The sequence below is a fragment of the Squalius cephalus genome, assembly GCF_949319135.1.
Source record: "Squalius cephalus genome assembly, chromosome: 6".
Taxonomy (NCBI): Eukaryota; Metazoa; Chordata; class Actinopteri; order Cypriniformes; family Leuciscidae; genus Squalius; species Squalius cephalus.
This window is the reverse complement of record NC_137127.1, coordinates 13,345,744-13,367,708: the sequence shown is the minus strand read 5'-3', so window position 1 is coordinate 13,367,708 and position 21,965 is coordinate 13,345,744. Positions and strand designations below refer to the sequence as shown.

At 38.4% G+C, this 21,965-nt stretch overlaps 1 protein-coding gene across 1 annotated transcript in view; it reads left to right on the top strand.

The window, feature by feature from the left end:
• cdh13 (cadherin 13, H-cadherin (heart)) overlaps positions 1-21,965 on the top strand; it is a 344,747-nt gene that overhangs the window by 265,752 nt on the left and 57,030 nt on the right. The window contains exon 8 of the mRNA XM_079873426.1: positions 7,241-7,381. Coding sequence (XP_079729552.1) covers positions 7,241-7,381 — 141 coding nt within the window. The remainder of the gene's footprint in view (positions 1-7,240; positions 7,382-21,965) is intronic.

The window sequence follows — 21,965 nt, the reverse complement described above, 5'->3', positions numbered from 1 at the left end:
AATGCTATGCACAACCATTCAAAGTCTTAAATTCATGGTTTTAAGCACATCTGTTATGGAAATACCTGTCTTAGTTCACAGCAACATCAGTGTGTGTGATATTAGGTGATTGCATCCAGGTTCTTTAGTTGACATCATCCCCTCTGTGTCTCTCCGGATGCCAGGATGTTGACTCAAGAGAGCCACGGGGCAGAACTTCTGTTTGAAATGTCAGAGGCAGGAAAGCGCCAGAGATCAATCCGTGCCCGTGTGACATGGGCACACAAAAACACACTCTAAATCGAGACAAAAGGACAACAGATGAGGTTGGAAAAAATAAATGAGGCTCCCCTCTGCCTCTTTCATTAGAGGCTGAACTCGCATTTTGCGTGGACGCTGTGCGCCAACAGCAGCCTTTCTATTAAGAGTTATTTTTTATTTTTATTTTTTTTGTTATGGATTGGCTTTGATCCTGGAACCATAATCGTTCAGCCACAGTTGATTGTTTTGCACACTCACCTTTACAACTGTATTAGGGCCAGCACATAATACTTGCGCTGCAATGACAAGTATTTTCATACTCAGGACCGTTCAATGACTTCTCTATTAATATTCAAGCACTGCCTCAGACTATAATAAATTGGGTTATGTAATTAGCGGGAAACGATATCTTGGTGTGTATTTGCCAAAGGGAGAGGAGTCTTAGGAGCAAGCGACATCCTTCTGTGAGCCAGTGTGTGGCGAAATCTGAATAGCTTTCCAAATTGACATGCAACGCTCGGATGATCGTTAATCATAATTGGACACATATTTGCATATTGCAGTGTCACTGGCTTCGTCATTGGGATTGTTCATGCTTTAGTGTTCATTTTTTAATGGCAATTAGTCTCCATCTCATGATTCATTTATAAAATACGGCTGGATTTTTGAGCTCCATTAGTGGATGTCCAATGTATCAAGCGACCAAGCGCAAAGAGATTCATCAGATATGACGGCTGTTTGCTGCTTTTAAGTCATCAGTGAATAGAGGGATGAGAGACATGCTGAAGGAGGCAACACATAAAGAGTTTCGCAGGAACTTCTAAAACACTACGTAGCTGCACACGTGGCTTTGTGAGGAAAATGGGGAAAAAAGATGAATCCCATTCAGCAGTGTTCATTCAGGTGTAGTGAGCAGTATGCAAATTGGGCTGAATCTAGAAGTTGTTCAGTGAAATCTCTGCAGGATTTGTGAAGTTTTTAAGCAACTTTTGTAGGAGGGAATGTCTTCCATTAAAGGTGCTCTAAGCGATGTCACGTGTTTTTTAGGCCAAAACATTTTTTGTCACATCCAGCAAACATCCTCACTATCCGCTAGCTGCCTGTCTCCTGAACACACTGTAAAAAAACGCAGTCTCTGTAGACAGCCCAGGCTCCACAAACGGCAAGGAAAACAAACTGGCCCAGCCTTGGCCACGAAACATAACAAACAGTGTTCCAGCCAATAACCGACAAGAATGATTTGGGGGTGGGGTTTGGGGGGTTATTGCGCATGCACATGAAGGGGGGTGTGGGGAGTGGAGGAGAGAGAAGCATGAAGAGGGAAGTTAACTAGAGGAGAGATGTCCTAACAACGACTAATGTTAAAATTTTATATTCTTGAGAAGTTCCGATGAACAAATAACAAAGGATAGGGAAAAGGAGAAGGAACGCGTTCAAAAGGTGGCGAGAACTCCGCCGGCAGAAGGGCTTCCAATCCGACATTCAGGTGGCTCTGTTTTTGCTGGTCAGGTGGGTAAATCCAGTTTGGTTTTTCTAAATGGTTCATGACTGTTTCAGGAAGCACGGATGGGAGGGGGGAGGGATGGGATGAGGAGGAGGAGTCGGGCTAGCCTCCGTTTTGTTTGACATTACTACAAGAAGTGAGGGGCTGCTGTCTTTACTTTCATTTTGTATTTGTTTATTTTACGATTATTAAAGTTTTTGAATGTTCGCCGGTTCCCGTCTCCTCCTTCCCACAATATCTAACCTTATATAATATAATATAATATAATATAATATAATATAATATAATATAATATAATATAATATAAAAGGAATAATTGATGACAGGCCGTTGAAAAGTGGCCGTTACACCTCGGGTGTGCATTATTTTTCAATAATTTTAATGGCCTAGAGTGAATTATTTCATTTATACTACGGTTTCCAAACCTCAAAACATACTTTAGATTATGCATTTCAAGACATTTGTCAGGTTTTTGTCTTTAAAACGCACTTGTGTGTAGGACTAATTTCTTACACGTCTAATCCCAAGTCTCCATTGCTAATTCCAAAACGTAATTTTTGAGCAAGTAACGGAGGCTTAAATCTGTACGTTTATCTGCTTCAAGAACAACGCCATTATCACCTTGCTAGTGAGAAATTTCATGTAGCTTTTAAACTGCTAAACTTTTTTAATTTATAAAATCATCTGAGGAGCGCTGACAGCACGTTTCTGTGTGTCCATACCATGTGTGTGTGTTGGTGTGGGAGAGAGAGCGGGATAAAGAGAGTATGTGCTTTCCGTACATAATAAAATGTAATTTTCAATAGCCCCGTAGTATAAAATATAATATAATGGTCACGGGTGGCTGTATATAGAGTGCACAAAGACGAAGAATGCAAGGAAATAAAAAAGTACATTTTGCACCCTAACAATGATACTTTACACAAAGGTGAGTCAAAAGTAGGTTCAGGAGTCCCAGAAACAGCCTCTCTTTACTTGAATCTCTTTCTAGCTATCTTAAGCCTTGGCATAATCATTTATCAAGTCTGGTGTGACCCACAACCCTGTTGCTTCTTGAATTTAAGTTTACTCTACTGAATATTTACTCTGTTTACAGTTATGAATTGACTACAAAGGCTCGCTGCAGGTGGCGTTTCTTGACTAAATTCACTGACGTTGGCTCAATTTCCAGCTCGCCACCTGACTGTCAGGCATCCAACGCATCCGCAGCCAAATTCTACACAAAACACCCTCATTTTATTTGCACCAGCTCTTAGCCATCATCACATTTAGACAACTGTTACTGAGCGCTATGCACATGGTGTTAGCTGGGGATTTCCAGGGGAGTAAATTTGTGATGTGTTCCTGGATGTGCAGTGTTCAGGCTGACTGGCATTGTGACTCCCCTCTGAGCTCAGTGGGATACAGAACAAAAGGCAATGTGCCATGATTCAGCAAGCTGCTCTGCCAGTCGGCTACTAATGTCTGTCTCACTTGGCCCGGACTGTAATGCAAACAGTTTGCCGAGATGAATGTGCGAATGTGAATTATTTGGTTGTTAGATATCATCAGGACGACAACTAATGTAATTTATTTAATCCTAAATGTAAAATAATATCTTGCAACCATTAAAACTATTTTAACATTTTGATAAAAGACAATAAAAAATGCTATAGACTTTAATATAGACTTTAAGTGATGTTATACCATCATACAGTATGTGCTGTACTGAAAATGGTATGCACAAAAAAAAAATACTGAATGACAAAATGCAAAATGGCTGCATAAAGTGAGAAAAAGGGGAAAAATGGCAGATTTATTCAAGGTGTTGATGGCAATGAAAAAAAAATGTAATAAGAAAAATGGAAAAAGAGAAATGAGAATAACATTCCAGGGATTGAGTGGATACCTGAACCCATATAACCATCCAGATTGCAATCATGTAGAGGTATTAAATCCGCCTGTGAAACGTACAGGAGACATTAGCATATCTACAACTTACACCAACTTAGTTAAAGCAATATGAAAAAAGCGCTTCAGATAGTGAAAGGTGTGAGAAAACCAGCTGGGAAAAAAGTGAAATACTGTAAGGAAGACATGGCCAGCAGAAAGATAGAGACATTCCTTTATTAGACAGCTTTATTCATCATTTCAGCTGCTGCTTCTGTGGCTTTTGTATGGATCATTATGTTCTTGGGGAATGAAAGGTAGACCGGTGAATAGGCTGAGAGGTTAGGAAAGGCAGACAGTTTCTTTCAAAGCACTTGAGAGAACAAAAAGAGGCTACAGAAGCAGAATTATGACATCACATCCATTGAAGCGGACGAGGTGGTATCTCATTCACTGGTCAGAGCCAGGGATATATCTCTGTGCATATATTTCCTTCCAAAGGCTATATTATTTAAGTCTTTAGACACTCTGGCCATGGGGAAAGCCTTGATCTATTATACAAGATGCTCTTGATTGAATTTAGTCTGATTCATAATGAGCATTACTGGATGGCCGACATGAAATGGATGTCATAGATAGAATCTCAAAAGACAGTCAAACTGGATCCGGCATGTTGAAATGATTGACGTAACTGGGGCGCAATACCAATTGTTATTCAACGTGAAGTTAATGTATTGCCTCGTTTCACATTCACAGTCAGACCTGCGACGTTTCAACACTCTTACAGATTGTTTAGCGGGTTTTGTATTTTTTGACCTTCAAAAGCATGCGGCGAGGTCACGGGTGCATCACTGCGAAAGATCTGAGCGAGAGATGGGAGACTCATTAAGATGTTGTCACGCTACGCGAAAGCTTCGCGCAAGTCTTTTGACGGCACCAAGATTTGATCTGCGCACACCTCCCTCTTATCCAGATGGGTTTCTCTTCTTTTTTTCAAGTCACAGGTCTGTGAAGTACCATCTGTTTATCAGCAGTAAATAAGTTCTGAGTCGTTCGTCAGTGACAGCCGTTCTAGCCGATCTCAGTCACCGGAAGCACTGCGCTTCATGGTGGTTTAAAAAAAAAAAAAAAAAAGATTTCAGCATGATATGTCTGATGAGGTGTAAAGCTCGATCGTTGGTGGTATTAAACAATGCACATCGGTAACTTCCATCTGCGTTTATTAGCATTTCTTATTCCACTTCCTGTGAATTACAAGCCGTTTGGGTTGATTCAAGTGTTGAATCACATCAACAACGTAGATCTGAAGTGTCATGCCTGTTCAAATGTGTTCAGATGTTTGAGATTTTTAATCGCAGCTTTAATTTGCAACCAATGCTCAAAAAAAAAAAAAAAAAAAAAAAAATGCACGTCTACATTTGGTCAGTTTAGTCAATTGGACCAGACCATTGCTTTTATATTTCCACATTCAACGATTTATTGGGTTTCTTTAAATGATGTGCCTTGGTTAAACAAAAACAAAAAGTCACGCATTTTCTTTTTATCTGCAATATACTGTGGTTTTACACTTTATTAATTGCAGCTTTGTTAGAATGACATACCTCTGAGACACTATTTGAAGCCTGAGATAGCAAGAGTAATTTATACAGAGAGGCAATGCACCATGGGTAAATGACTGCAACGCAGGCCTCCTGGGCATTATGTGAAACAGATGGATGAGTTTTATTAAGCATGTGGTACTTAACACTGCGCTGAGTGGGATTTCAATAAAGGAAATAAATGTTTGCATTAACAGCACCTCCCTGTGTAATGTGCCATCATGGCTTTCCAGTAGGGTGACTTATTTTAACAAATGCTTGTTGTCTTGGATTTATGAATATTGCGCTTTTGGTCTAGAGAAGAAGGTTTATTTCCCATATGATGAGTAGGTGGTGTTTGATAGAGATGAAGCGGTTTCAATCACTCCGAAAATTTGTTTTGATGCATTTGTACCATTTCTTTTGCGTCAGAGAAACCAGATGTCTATATAAAGCTTTTTGTGCCCATTTCTTTAGCTTATGTATTATTCATGCAGTGATTGCAGGATATTTCTCCTGAAATAACCTTGGCTTCTCTCAAAACTTAATTTCAGGAATGTGTCTGCTGTCTTTCACAGTCTCTAAAGAAAACTATGTAATACAAGTAAACTTTATAAGAAAGGAGCATCTTGAAGAAAAACGCTGACAATGTAGGAATTGTTCTCTTCTGGTATCTCTCTTTCACCCAAGAACTTGTTTCTTCAATGCGGACTTGTGGCTCATAGTTGAAGAAAATAAACGCTTTTCTTTTGACACTCTCACTTTTAATTTAATGTTTATCAAAAATATATTTTATAGCATCCTTTGCCGCAACTGACATTTAAAAAAATGTGTCTCACAAATGCTGATTTCATAGCTTTATGTATCCTAAATACACACAATTATATAATATTTTGGTAACACTTTACAGTTAGGTACATTAGTTAATGCATTTTAACATGAACTAACAATGAGCAATACATTTGTTACAGTATTTATTCATATGTGTTAATGTTAGTTAATAAAAATACAGCTGTTCATTGTGTGTTCATGTTAGTACATGATTAACTAATGTTAAAAAATACAATCATATTATATACTAACATATTAGTAAATGTTGAAATTAATATTAACCAAGATTAATAAATGCTTAATACCAAGATTAATAAATTAATAAAAATAAAATAAGTATTGTTCATTCTTAGTTCATTCTTAGTTCAAGGTAGTTAACTAATGTTAACTGATGAACCTTATTGTAAAGTGTTACCAATATTTTTTTTAATAATTTGACAATTACAGCTTTGTCGGAAATGACACAATATAAATATTTTACTCACTAGTGAAATTTAAAATTTAAAAACTATCCAAACCGGTTTCAAAGTGATTGAATTTTAATATAATCCACCATTGGGACAAAAAAGAGCCCAAAGTTGAATCCCACGCTCATTTTTTTTTTTTTTTTCTAACTTTCTCTCTTGACATTCCAGTTAAGGATGTGGCCTTGAAGGAAAGGTGGTGTGGGTGTTAATTGGCATTTAGATGTCTTTCTTTCAGTATTACCTTTGAAAAGTGACTGAAACTTGACATTTGTTTAGACTAGCACCTGTCAGGGAGCATAAATGCTCTTGCATGAAGCCTTTATCATTGTTTTAGGACCATCCCTGAAGAAGGCCTTACACAAGAGTAAATGTAAATAAACAAAAGGATATTTTGGTCTCATAGATCACGGTCAATCATGAGCAATAATGAACTTTTTGTAACGATTGACTTTAGCGTTCGAAATGTCAATGATGAACTGCTAGGCCCTTTTTAGGTGAAGCCATGATTCAATACAATGATTGGTTAATTAGATCCTAATTGCTCCACTTTACCAGTTAATTTACAATGTAAGCACTCATTAAAAGTATGTGGTGCTTTTCATTGCACATTGACAGCTTCTAAGCAGCACTAAAGCAGTTGTAAAACAATGACTTGCTCTCCATTTAAGCCACTTAAGTTCTTATCATGGCTGTACTCCATCTGTCTTGAAGCTCTACTAACTGTTCACAACTGTGTTCTCTTGTTTCCGCAGACTCTTCCAACCACGCAGTACGAGCTGGAGATTGTGGCGAAGGACATGGCAGGAAGTGAGGTGGGACTGACAGGAACTGCAACAGCCACCATCACCATCACAGACAGGAATGACCACGCACCTGAGTTCACACACTCAGTGGTAGGAGGAACCTATTTTGGGGCTTTTTTTCATCTCCCTCTTCATTTTGTCTTCCCTTCTTAAAAATGTTGTTCACTGACAGTATGTGACCTTCTCCATAATTTTCAGTCGTTCTGACCCAGAAACGATGTACACAAAAATGTTAGCGTTCTAAGTACATTTCAAGTACATATTTTTCAATGTAACTAACAAGATATGGATATTAAATACCTTTCCTGGGGTAAAAGGTCGCACCACATTTAGGTTATTTTAACATTATTTTTACATTATTCATTGTTAAATTTTGTAATAAAACTGATATAATTTGAAAGCTGTTGAGACTGTTATATCAAAAATAATTTAAAAAAAAATATTTTTTTTTTCTTATTATGACTCAAAATAATAGAGCATGCCACATATAGTCATTGTTTAAACATTGCAGGAGTGCTATACTGACCAATCAGAATCCTGGATCGTAACTCTCCATTTTGTAATTGAAAATGTAACCCTTTGAACAGCTGACTATTGTACTTCATTCACTTTTGTTTGAAATGATTCATAGCAGTTTGAAGCAGCTTAACACCTGCTGTGATCTACCATGAGGACAAACACTCAAGCTTCTCAGTCCAGAAGGCCTTCACCAATCATTTCCAATTGTCAATCACTCAAGTCACACGTATACATACACAACCCCTCAATGCTCAGCCAGGGCCTCAGCTATTCACTCAGATACACTGACCTTGTGAGAAAAAGCCCCCCCATGCATCAATCACTTTAATCTCAGGTGCACTGCAGTGACAGCTGTGATTCACAAATACTCACGCACAAAGGTGATGGACTGGGTCCTTCTTGCTCGCTTATCCTCTGCGACCTCCTGTTTGCAGTCTAAAATGATTGTGTTATAATACTCAGGGTCTGCCCGGGCAATGGTGTTCTGTCCATGGATGGAGTGTATTGTTTATGCGTGTATTGTTGTTGTAATCATTGGTTTTTCTGGACTTTTTTAGCTACACATTTTAGCTATAGGCCATAAAATATACATTAGTCACAACAGTCACAAATAGAGGCCACCTATGCCATTCAGCAATATAAAACCCAGAGGGCAAGAAAACTGCACTTATGCTATGTGCAAACTTAAGCTGCATGTCCATTTGAGCCCACCTGTGATGAATTTGTCAGAAAATGCTACAATTGCACTTTGGCTAGCCAGCGGAGGGAAAACAACTACGCCAGGCTGATGCAGAGACACTTATTTTGAGCTGTATGCGTTTTTAGAGGAAGTGTCCAGGACTGTTGTCATATTCTCAGAGACATTTTGTCCACCGTAACTTGGCCCATTCCCAAGATACACTGCTGTGCCAGGGAGAGGGGCTTTCTGACTGGTTGATGTGGACACTCATTCGGGTTACTTAGAGCAGGGGTTTTCAAATTGGGTGAATGTGAGCCTCCCCTTTTAGTAGGTAAGGACAGCCGAGCCCCCCCTTCCCCAAAATCCTGTCCGTCCTGCCCTAACCCACACGTCTCTGCAGTAAATGACTTCATCATCTTTTGTGTGTTCATGACAATGATGAGTTTCAATAACAACTGATAAAATGTAAATATTATTATATTTCCACAACTTTCTTAAAAGTGCATTCATAAATGATTATTTGCAACAGAAAATAATTTCCAACTTCATGCAGGCCTAATTGAGGCTACTTTTAAAATCACTGAACATCAGTAGGCCAAACCACAAGTCAACAGAACATGCTTAACATGTGCAATCGGTGCCAAAGCTACCGCCGACGACACCTGACGGCTGAAATCGGCACGGTGTATCTGGGCTTTAAGCTCACATTTGAAGGAGATGCACATCATCTCGAACAAAATCAGCAGTGGTGGAAAGAGTACTGAAAAAACATACTCAAGTAAAAGTACCATTACATTCCAAAAAATGTAGTGTGAGTAAAAAGTACTTCCAAAAAACTACTTGAGTAAGAGTAAAAAAGTAGCTTATTTAAAAGTACTCATGAGTAGTGAGTAGTGAGTACTGAGCTGTGGATCCTACCCCCTTATAATAAACACTGTGCACTACAATTTATAAATTAAAAAAATTGCACTTACTGTAATTCACATTATATTTTGTTCTTTGTCAGAAAGATTGAAGAATATCTATCATCCATCTTTTTAAAATGCATCAAATCAGTACACATCACCATTTAAATCATATTACAGTATTAAAAAAACGATTCAAAATTAGGCGAAAGGCCACTGAGCCTGAGCATGCTATTGTTGCACATAAAATATCAATATTCATAACTGTGCAAAGAATTAAAAAACCTTTAGAAACTCATATGATAGTTCAGCATCACACACCATGAGATGGGTTAAATAGAGAGATTAAAAAATACCCAATTTCTCTCTAAAATGGTACCAATTTTAGTGTTTTGATAAATGAGAATCACTAATATTATATAATAGGCTAATATTATCAGTTTACCTCAGCTAATGCACTGAAAAAGGCTAAGATATGAGCTAACACTAATTCCATGCTATTAAATATGTTACAATTTAAATGTAAATGCACATTGTTCCATAAGGGTGGCATCATTCCCTTACATTTTACACGGCTACATTTACTCACATTGTAATGCTGATAATATAATTTGTAAGGAAAATTGTGCATTAAATAGGGAAGTTATAACCGGGAAACTTTTACAAAAAAAGAAACAAAGAAACACACACACACACACACACACACACACACACACACAAATGCATGTCTCTTTGTAATATCTGCGAAGCTGTTTTATCAGCAGCATCCACACACAAAAAAACAGTTGAACATGAAAAACGTTTTTGCGCAAGTGCACTTGCCAAATGAAGACGGGTTGTATGAAATGGATCAATTAAAAAAACGAGCTATTGTTTATTAACGAGCTGTAGTCACGCACTGACAGAAATGCAGTTCAAGTTAACGCCAAGTTAAGGTGCACTGATACTGAATCTGGCTGCATGACGAGCGCGAGACGCGGCAGTGCACAGATCGTGACGCGCGTCTCTATAATGTGATTGTGAAGTAAATGGGAACGGGAATTCACCGCATTATTAACTCGTCACGCAATACTACGTGGGAACGGATTGCGAAAGCGTGGGCACGGTTTATGAATTTGTGGGTAGAGATTTCAAAAACTGAAGGCACGGTTAACAAGTCTGAGAGCGTGGATTAGGAAGTCGTGGGTACGGTTTAATAATCCGTGGGCACGATTTGTTAAACCGAGGGAACAGTTTGAGAATTCGTGAGTACTATTTATAAACTGAGCGGATGGTTGCAAAACCGTCGCCACGGATTGTTTTTTTACTCACACAGGTGACTTCCCGGGCTCCGTATCTCCCTTAATGCTGACTTCTGTTGACTTGGGACAATGAAACGACGCATTTTAAAGCTAATACTCGCACACACAATTACAGTTATTTTTTCTTCTCGTGTCGCGCCTCCCCTGTGGCTCTTTGGCGCCCCCCAAGGGAGGCGCGCCTCACCTATTGAAAACCGCTGACTTAGAGTGTCTTTGACTAATTCTGCTGTTTTAGGTTGTTTACTGGAATTACTAATACGATGAAAATGCAAAGAATTTGCATAAAATTAATTGCTTTAAAATTCAGTAATTTCTATAAAAACAATATGATCTGCATATGGAACTAGCTCAGCTAACTATCATTAACTAGTGGGACTTATGTTAAAATCTGACAAGGAAGAACAAAAATGAACATATATTACACAAGAGTATATACAGGCAATAGTTAATTGTAAAACCAATGTCACTCACTTATGGAGCAGAAACAACGCAACCTTGTTGTCTGTTTTGAGGTCTTCCTGCTTAGGTCTATCCCGTGCATTTCCCTTAAAATAATTGCACACCTTAGAACGTTCATCAACCAGTCAGATTCAAGCATTCAACAGCCCCGTAGTATAATTTTACTATATTGTCTTTTTATAATAATATTATTTCCAGAACCTAAAATAGAATATAAAATATCTGTTTTCTGCAAATTAATTGCATCTGCATAAAGAAAACAGATTTTAAATGAGCAGAGTATACCAGGTTCACCAACAGGAACAGCGATCATCATAATGGTGACTAGAAGATTAAACAATGTAATCGACATTAATTAGAGCTAGTACTTTAGATAGTGACATTTATGTGAGCATTTTTAAAAGTCTGTATTTCTATCTTTATCTGGATGCCACTTTACCCCGCTCCTTAACGAGAAGTGTGTTTGTGTTTGGTGTGTTTTTAACAAGCACTTTCCATGATAATTTTTCTCCATTTACCAGTCTGACAGAGTCTGAGCTGACTGCAGCACCTCCTCTTTGCACACGCTTGAAAAAATCTCTTGACTACACTGTGAAATTCAGCAGTAGGAAAGCCTGCTGTCTCCTCACAGGTGCCTTTTGAGTGCATGTCTTTGTTTTTGGCACAAGTCCACCCTATGGGATTAGAGAGCTGTAGTTGTGGATCAGCAGAATATCCCCTCCTCTTCCTCTTACAGGCCACTATATCTGACAGACCTCATTAAATATTCATGAAAAACAACTTTGAAAGTGGATCATTTTGAAATTTCAGTCCTTCTGAAAATTGTTTGCTGGTCTTAGCCAGCTGGCCTCCAGGTTAAACCACCCAAGCACCAGCCTGACCAGGCTCGGAGACTATGTAAAAGCTACTACTGTAGCTAAGACCAGCAAACCAGCGTGGGCTGTGTCTTTTGGGAGTCAACCTGAGGATTTAAAGGGATAGTTCAGCCAAAAAAAAAAAAAAAAAATTCTGTCTTCATTTACTTACCCTCATGCCGTTCAAACCTGTAAGACTTACTTTCTTCTGTAGATTATAGAATACATTTTGAGAAATGTCTGTGTTTTTTGTCCATACAATGGGTATCAATTCTGCCCTACAAAGGCAAAAGACCTTAACTCGCTAGAGTGTGGAACTAAGAAAAATGACTTTAAAGATTTTTAGTTGTCCTGCCAAATTAATGATAGGTAGGACACTGGAAATCTGGCAAATAGATGTTTTAGTAATGAAAATCATATACATAAAAAAATCTTGAGCTCAAACTTGACTTTTGACCACTATCTTAAAGTTACTGTACTCTGCCTTTGTATTGTCAGCAAAAAGTGAGAAGTCATGCCAAGGCAAAAGGCAGTAACTTCCACATTATCAATATTTGGTTGCTGATCACCATTAACAAAATCATTAACACCTGTATAAAATCTAGTGATCATGGCATTTATTTTGTATGATTTACAATTATTTATAGCCATCTACTTATTGATATCCTGTGCTTTGGTTGCATTCTGATGGCATTATTAATATATTTGACGTGACAAAATACCTCCATAGATATATTAGTCCAGCGCTGGCTCGACCGTGTTTAGGGCGGTGCTGAAGGCGCCGGTGAAGTTTTGGCACTCTGCCAGCTACCTGTAGATGCATGAGTGTTTCAACCAGGTCCGGAGGCGAGGCTTTAGTTCTTTGTTGTATTCATCTGCTACGGCATGTGTAACATTTTTCTGTGAACTCTGCATAATCCTTCGCGATCGATATCGCACGTTTGTCGATGGAGCGGTTTCAGACCATACTAAATGATCTGACCGCGTTTGTGCTGGACAAAGCTCTGAGGACATCAGAAGTTAGAGGGACTGATGGCAGCTGTACAAAGTACACAGGCTACACCGTAATTTAAATTTTAATGGAGAGTAAAACAAAGGCAGATAACTGTACAGTCTGGTAGGTAGCATTATTTGATAGAACACTGGCACATTAACTTCATATTGACGCGCGGCTAAACAAAGGCAGAGTACCGTAACTCAATTTGAGCGTTCCAAAACAAAGCCAAAGAGCGGCAACTGGTGTTACTCATTATTTTCTCGAAAAAACAACAGAATTGATTCAAGATACTCATCCACATGATAAAGGAGGTCTTGAATGTGCCAAAAATATAAATAACTCATTTTCGACCAAAAACGAAGTTACGGTCTTTTACCTTTGCACGGCAGATTTGACACAAGGGTGAATAAATGATGACATAATTTTAATATTTGGCCATAACCATCTCTATGTTTGTTGTGTCACTTTCTTATCAAATTCTAAACAAACTCCATTCTGCCCCACAAATTCCTAAAATCCACCATTTTATATTACATGTATTTGGCCTATTTATACTGTGCATACTGCTTCACCATTTACCATTCTACGATAAAGCCTAGATTGCTACTTTCCCCAGAAGTGAGATAATACTTCCTTATCTCTCACAAATTTTGCAAAAGAGCAAAAGTCTCTTCACTTCAGAAACTCTTAACTACTTAATAGAATTTATAGAAGAAACAAGCGAAGAAAAACATGCCACCTTCTCACGTTTCCTCATTTTCTCTGAATTAGCAGATGTTTCACTTTATGAAATCACAGGCTGGTATTTACACTCATTGCATAGTCTTCCTCAGAAAGATTTTGTGGATACTGTATGATCATATCCACAGTTTATAATTTCTAGTCGTTTATTGTCATTAACTGGTCCAGTCAGATCTAGAGGAATGGATGCATTTACATTTAGTAGGGTTGTAGCATCTCTACTTAAATGTAAATCCACCCTTTTGTTTGGTTGTTGTAAAACCAATACAACTCTTAATAAAAACTAGCAAGCCTACACAGTGAAGCTGTATTATTTATTTGCATCAGCAGCAGAGCTTCACAGAGATCTTTCATTCAATATCTCGTTCTTTATGTTGTATATTGCTCATCACAGTGAAAATCAATTGGAATTTAAACTACAGCACTGAGATCATATCTTCAAATGAACCTGAAGATCAAGGAACGTTAAAATCTGAACCTCTTGTTGCACATCGACAAACCGCTTGGCCTCCACTAAGCAGCACAGCAGAGCACGGCAGAGCTATATTGTTTTTCCTTTGACCTCAATTCATTTCATGTATTTAACATCCGAGCCACCATTGAACATTCGTCTTTTAAAAATAAATGTCTGCCGTGTGTGACAAGGGAATTATTGTATGCCCAGAGATAATTCTAGGCCTCGGCCAATGTATGGGGTCACGTAACTGTGTCCCGCAGCGGGAGTATTATTAGGATAATTGCAGACCTATACATGCTCCCTCTATTATCTCTGTCTCCCCGGGTCCCTCCGACTCCTGTTTCCAGTTTCGGGATCTTGGAGCTGTGGAGGGAGAGACCAGAGGCTGTGGTAGTTGCCGCAGGTGGTATGTACATGCCTGCCCACCCACTGGCACTTTGTGATAACTGGCATCTATTTCCGATGAACCTCTTCCAAGTGTTGCAGCAGCCACTGATCCGGCTTATCATGCCTGTCACTCAAGGGAAGTGACAGCTTATCTGAGCTGCCTCTCTCCCCTGCATTGACAGCACGCCGCAGCCTCCGTCAAAATGCTAATGACATCAACTTTGATGGCTACAAGTCCGCAACATGATTGTAACAAAAGTCGGGTGTACTTTGGGGGTCGACTCTGATTTGATGGATGTTCTTATTTCAATGGCCAATTGACTTTTTACAGGGCTTTTACAAGGCTCCAGGCTGACATTTAAGAGCAGTGGCACTGGTTCCACCATGTTCTACAGATGATGGCACCAGCACCTTATTTGGTAGCACCAGGGTAGATAGCCCTGTATATAGTAGATGGCAGATAGCACCAGGGTGACAAATCAGTTAATATTGCTACATATTTTATCTCTTGGAAAGGCATATTTGACAGCAGCGTGAATTGACAGCTAGCAGTAGCTTGAGTTGGGATAAGGATGCACAGTAAATTCATTTCCATGTACAAAAACAGTAAAAATAAATAACAGCCAAATCTTTATAGGGTAAAATTTAAATATGCACTCAGAATTAGGAATCTACTCTTATTCAAATCAACCATTGGTTTACCTTTGTATTGTGAAAACCACAGGTACCACGCATGGCACCTCACTACCTTTCTTACATCTCAGGATGATTTTAAACATACAAAACAATGAATACTACTACTCAGTGTGATTAGCTTTGTTCCAAACTCCCTATGTAGGCTGCCAATCTCAGAATAATTATACTGCATTCTGAGATATCTTGTTTTGGCCAAATTTTAGGGCAGAGTTGCATGTATGCTTTACAGAAAAGACGATAGAGCAAAACCACCAGAGTGCAAAAAGCTCATTGAAAATAAAAGAAGAAATCCAACCAATGGTAGATGAGGTGAGAGAAGTTTCCATTTATACCAAAAGGATAAATGGGACAATGAGACAATAAGGCATCTTATCTGGGTTTAGAACAGAACCAAGGGATCTGTTGGACCCACTGATCTATATAATGACTGGATAGCTCATGATCTTCTAAACTGCCAGCAGGCAGTGAAGCCACCGGAAGTGTTCAAGCGGCCATCTTACGATTCCCTACCAGCAGAGGGCTCCAACAGCCGTCATACAGAGATTGGTAGCTCCGACAGCACTTTTAAGATGACCCGCTATGCAGCATACAAGTGTAAAACGACGTTCACCAAAGGATGTAGAAAAATTGCCCACATGTTGTAATTCAAGCCCTATAAGTAGTAATTTATATGCACAATTGTCACTATTCCTGTGTTGTTTTCTCCGAGGCAAGAGTAATGTTTCTTCAACAAAAAAAAAACAACAAAAAAAACAATAAAACAGTCAACAGTAGCCTATAAGAAACCTCAGAGCAGCAATAATCAATGAAGTGTCCAATAGCGACACCATTTGACAGCTTATAAGTACAGCAGCACTGGAGGAGATCCTGGATTCAGTGAAGAGGTACTAACCTCTCTCCAAGCTAAATCATCAGCAGCACAGGCCAAGGAACAGGAGACGCTCTGTGCACTAATGATGGATGAAATGTCCATTATGAAGCACATTGAATGGGATGGCAAAAGAATGACTGGTTATGTAGACATTGGCACAAAAATAACAAATGAAGGCATACCAATGGCAACAGAGGTACTTGTATTGATGACTGTCTGCATCCATGACCACTGGAAAGCTCCAGTGGCATATTTTTTAACACATGGAATGGCTGGGTCAGAGAGGGCTACTCTGGTGTGGCAATGCATTCATAAATTGTAAGATGTGGGAGTGAGGGTGGTATCCCTGACTTGTGATGGTCCATCAACACATTTTTCCATGCTCAAGGACCTTGGAGCAAACTTGCATTTCACAAACCTGACCCCCAGTTTCCCAGATCCATCGCACAGCCACAGAAGGATCCATGCCATCTTAGATGTCTGTCATATGCTAAAGCTGGTACGCAACACCTTGGGGTCATGTGGCATTATTGTAGATCCTTGTGAAAAGTGCATAAAATGGGAATACATCAAGTCTTTACACCAACTGCAAAAGGACAAAGGGCTACATCTAGGCAACAAACTGAGATCAGCTCATATAGATTGGCAAAGTCAAAAAATGAAGGTAAACCTTGCTGCACAGACCCTAAGTGCCACTGGCTGTGAGCCAACATGTACATTCCAGGAGACATTCAACTGCCTTTTTGATCTGATGAATTCCAGAAATCCCATCGCCAGGGGACTTAAAAGTCCCCTGAGGCCCGTTAATGAAAACACCAACATGGCCTTCTTAATGGAAGCTTACAGTTACATTAGTGGATTGAAAGAGCCAGGCATTAACGGACGACCCCTTGTTGAAACAGGCAAGACAACTGCATTCCTTGGCTTCCTGGTGGCAATAAATTTTTTTAAACAATTATATGACATGTATGTGAGACCACCGACATCGCAGTTACAATATCTGCTGACCTACAAATTTTGCCAGGACCACCTTGAGCAGTTTTTTGCTGCCATTCACTCAGCTAATGGATGCAACAACAATCCCACAGCGAGGCAGTTCAAGTCAGCATTCAAAAGAATGGTAGTGAGACATGCCATCAAAGCCGAAGTGGCAACTGCTCTCCACTGGACAGCACAGTGGTACTGGAGGCAACACCTTCTGATATGTTGTCATTTCGGTGAAGCGACATGCAACCTGAAGCAGAAGATAACACGGAAACAAATATCACCGCAAGCCTTCCCAGTCTGTCCATGTTTAAAGAGGTTGTGGTCGGATACATAGCTGGCTTCATAGTCAGAACAGCTACGAAGAAGATTCACTGCCCTACCTGTTTATCAGGACTCAGTGTAGAGAGCTCTTTCCAAGATGAGTTTGGACACACCCTCATCAACATGAAGTCCCGAGGTGGACTTATCAGACAGTGTCCTAAAAATCTGCAAAACAGCTGAGAAGTGTATTCAACAGCACTTACTCACAAGGCACATCTCAGAATTGGACAGCAAATTTAAAACCAGGCTATCCACACAGGTTCTGGAACTCCATGGTGGCTCTGCATTTAAGGAACTTGAGACTTGTTCAACCTAGAACCATACAACAATCATATTTTCCTTCTCATTGAGTACATTGCAGACAGCTACACCAACATCAGGCTCCACTTCCTTGCAAAGGAAACATCTGCTGCATCACACTGCAAACGGCTGCGCAAAACTCTGGCCAAGCTTGTTCTGCACTAAAATCAATAAGATAAAGAACAATTTCAATTTCCATTAATCTTTGCCCGGCATGAATTCACTGAAGATAAATTAAACCTCTAATTTTAAACCTTGACCATGTTGCCGTTTTAGTTAACGTTTTGGGGTTTTAACTAGCTATACCACTGATCTTAAGCTACACGGAAGTCCCATAAGTGAATAACGAACACTGGACACACAAATTAAATATTGTATTTTAAACATGTATTTTAATGAGGAGGTAAGCTGCTTTTTCTTCTTCATTCAAAGGGCAAATCACAAAATAAAACGCTTCATTACTGCCACCTGCTCGCCCACAGTATCAAAGCAATTTTTAAATAAGCAGGAAAAATTTCCGACTTTAAACAAATACCTATTTAAATGCTTAGGATGTTTGTGTTATAAGAATGTACAGGGAAACTTTAGATTTAAAAACGGTGTCTCGTTAGGCAATGTTTTCTCAGTCAAGTCATAAAATTTCCTATTGATTCAATAGAACGCGTGAGCTCACTAGGGAATACCAATATGGTGGCGGTGGCTTCACTGTTTATGACGTCATAAGCTATCCACTCATTATATAGATCAGTGGTTGGACCATATGCAGTATTTGGGCTGAAGTCATTTTGACTGATGGTTCTTGACCTAGGAAAGAGGAAAATAAAGAGGGGCTGGTCAAGATGTTCCCTATCACTCCTCCATATGTGGCTTTGACATTTTGTCCATTGTGTGCAAATAGAGCCGTAGTTCACTCAATATTTTTATGGATTGAATCATTTTGACTCCCACTTGATTTTCTCAGTAAGTGATTGACCTTTTGGTTCTGCAAATATTCCTTCTTCATTATTTATCTTAGCAACCTTTCCCACTCTCCTGTTAATTTTTTTTCCCCTCCAATAAGAGGACAGATAACATTTCCAGATGCCAATTTGTGAAGTGAAAACAATGTGATTAACAACATTAGAAAATCAGTTTTAGCTGATTTTATCCATATTATCCATGATGAGAAATTATGTCCCATTCCCTACTGTCCCCAGACCGCATTTCAGGCACCCCATGTCTGATGTAGCTCAATTCCTTCAGCTACACCAGCAATTATTGATGGTCATGGAATCTTATTTATGGATTTTGTACTGTTTCTTGCTCTATGTCTTAAAGTTTCTGAGCAAAATATTGAGTCTCAAATTTACATCTCACTGGATGAATGAAAAGTAATTTCCAAAAATGACTTTCGGTTTCATTGACATCTGCGTACAGACATTTTGGAATAATAATAATAATTACTATTTAGTCTTCAGTGTCACATCATCCTTCAGAAATTGGTGACAAATCAGCATATTGGAATGATCTCTGAGGGATCATGTGAAACTGAAGACTGGAGGAATGATGCTGAAAATTCAGCTTTGCAATTACAGGATTAAATTTCATTTTAAATTAGCCTTTATTCAAATAGAAAATGGTTATTTTAAATTGTAATACTATTCTACAATATTACAATATTTTTTATCAAATAAATTAAGCTTTGGTGAGCATAATAGGATTTGTTTTCTCAAAAACGTTAAAATCATCACTTATTTGAAACTTTTGACCAGTAGATGTGAATGCTTAAATCAAAGGGGAAAGTGTAAATGTGTATGTATAGTGTGCATTGCAATAACATGTCTTAAATGAAACATATTTATTTGTCCTTGAAAAAGGCACATATATAGCACACATATGTACAAAAATAGGTGACTATATTTTGCTGCCTGATGCTAAGTAATCATGAAGGGCACTTTCAGACCCACAGTAGCACTTCTAATTATGATAATACTTCAAAAACACAGATTTTCAAAGAAATGTTCCATTTATTGTCTATGGAGACTCTGAGAGACACTCTAAAATATCTTCAGGCCTAGAAAACACATGCATATTTGCTGGAAATTAAAGTACATGCTGTATATTGATAACACATAACCTTTCTTAAAGGAGAACTCCGGTCAATTTTAACATTGAGCTCATTTTTTTGTAAATTTGGAGTGCTGTCAATACAGAGAACAACGACAAAAATCGGTGTTGCCTACACCGTGTTATCCTCTTTTTAAAATTTGCACCCTTTTGACTTCAATGGGGCATATTTTAAACCTGCTTTTAGCCTCTTAACATCCTTGATGTGTCATTACAAGTGCCCAGCCAATGTGAGTGATTCCTTTAGAGTTAACATGGGTGAATCTGACTGCAGTAGATGTGCAAGGTATGAATAAAAATGAAGTTAATTCGGCCAGCGCTCATACCTGTATTTACATCCTGTTTTCGGTTGAAGTCCAAAGTAGTCGATTGTCGAGTTCACGCGCGTGATCATAGGTAACTAAACATATGCGCGTGAACTCGACAATCGATTACTATGGACTTCAACCGAAAACAGGATGTAAATACAAGTATGAGCGCTGGCTGAATTAACATCACTTTTATTCATATCTTGCACATCTACTGCAGTCAGATTCACCCGTGTTAACTCTAAAGGAATCACCCACATGGCTGGGCACTTGTAATGACACATCAAGAATGTTAAGAGGCTAAAAGCAGGTTTAAAATATGACCCATTGAAGTCAACAGGGTGCAAATTTTAAAAAGAGGATAACACGGTGTAGGCAACACCGATCTTTGTCGTTGTTCTCTGTATTGACAGCACTCCAAATTTACAAAAAAATGAGCTCAATGTTAAAATTGACCGGAGTTCTCCTTTAAGATACATTTTATTCAATACCAACAGATCAGTCAAGTATGAGTAACAGTTCAGGTGCTAGTTTGTATGTATAGAATGTATATCCATGCAAATTCATGTTTGAACTGCTGATCTGTTAAGCACCACATCATTTTTGTTAATGTTATATGAAGTTTTATCTATGTAAGTTTTAGATATTTAATATTAATATCAAAGCACCATTATACATTGTTTTTCAAAGAATATTAATAGGATAGCCTTTCAATTAGAACTTAAATTAATTTACTCAGAATATGCTAACATGGCATGTCAAGAAAAGGAAAGCAGCTTCTAACACTGTGTAATCATTTATCAAATCTGCAAAGTAATTTCAGCATATTTAGCATGCATTAATATAAATTAATGTTTCTCAGCAGTGTGTATGACAGGACTGAGCAGTCTTTCCGTTTGTATAATGAAAAAGAAAAAAAAACACTAGACCACATTATAGTTGTTTAGCATATTTCAAATTATGCAAATATTTTCTTTGGTATCTCTTAATTTGCATTTCTGCGTTTTAAATTGTTTACAAATCAACATGTTTGTCTCACAATGTACCAGATAGCTTTGCAGCTTGTTAGTTTTCGGCATGTTTATGAATTTATGATTTTGCTCATCATGAGCTGCAGTTATACTGCATCTGTTGCCATCTATATGTCATTTTCATATCCATCAAGAACAGACGTATTCATTTGTGGGATGATGACTTGATCATGCCCTCATTTGTCACTCAGTATGAGCTTGAGTAGCTACTAGTATACATCAGTTTAGTAAGAGATTTAAGATCAACTGTTGTACATTGTCCTACTACTATAGACAGATTAAATTGGTATTTTTAAGGTAGTGAAACAAGTGGTTCCAGTGACATATAAGATATGACATTCAGGATTATTCAGGCTCAATTTAAGCATTGTATACAGAGTTGAAATGACATCCTTCCTTTCTAGTACAACACATCTAGTACAACACAATGTTCTAGTACAACAGTAATATCCACTACTGAGAGAGTAAGAGAGTGAAAGATTTATTAAGTATAATTTTCAATTAGCGGATATTAGCATGTTTACAGTTCTGTTGTGGAGGCAAAGTCAGAGCTAGTGAAGTGAGATGTTGGTGTTTGCTTTCATTCGTCTCATGGCTTTTATTATTTGTTTCAAGGAGAGCATTGAATGGTTGTTATACCTGAAAGCATTCTACTCAATATTTTAAATCAATACAGTTGTGCCGAAATTCTTATTGTTTGAGACTTTTAGTTACATACGTAACTCTCATACATGAACATTCTGCTCTAATTGGGG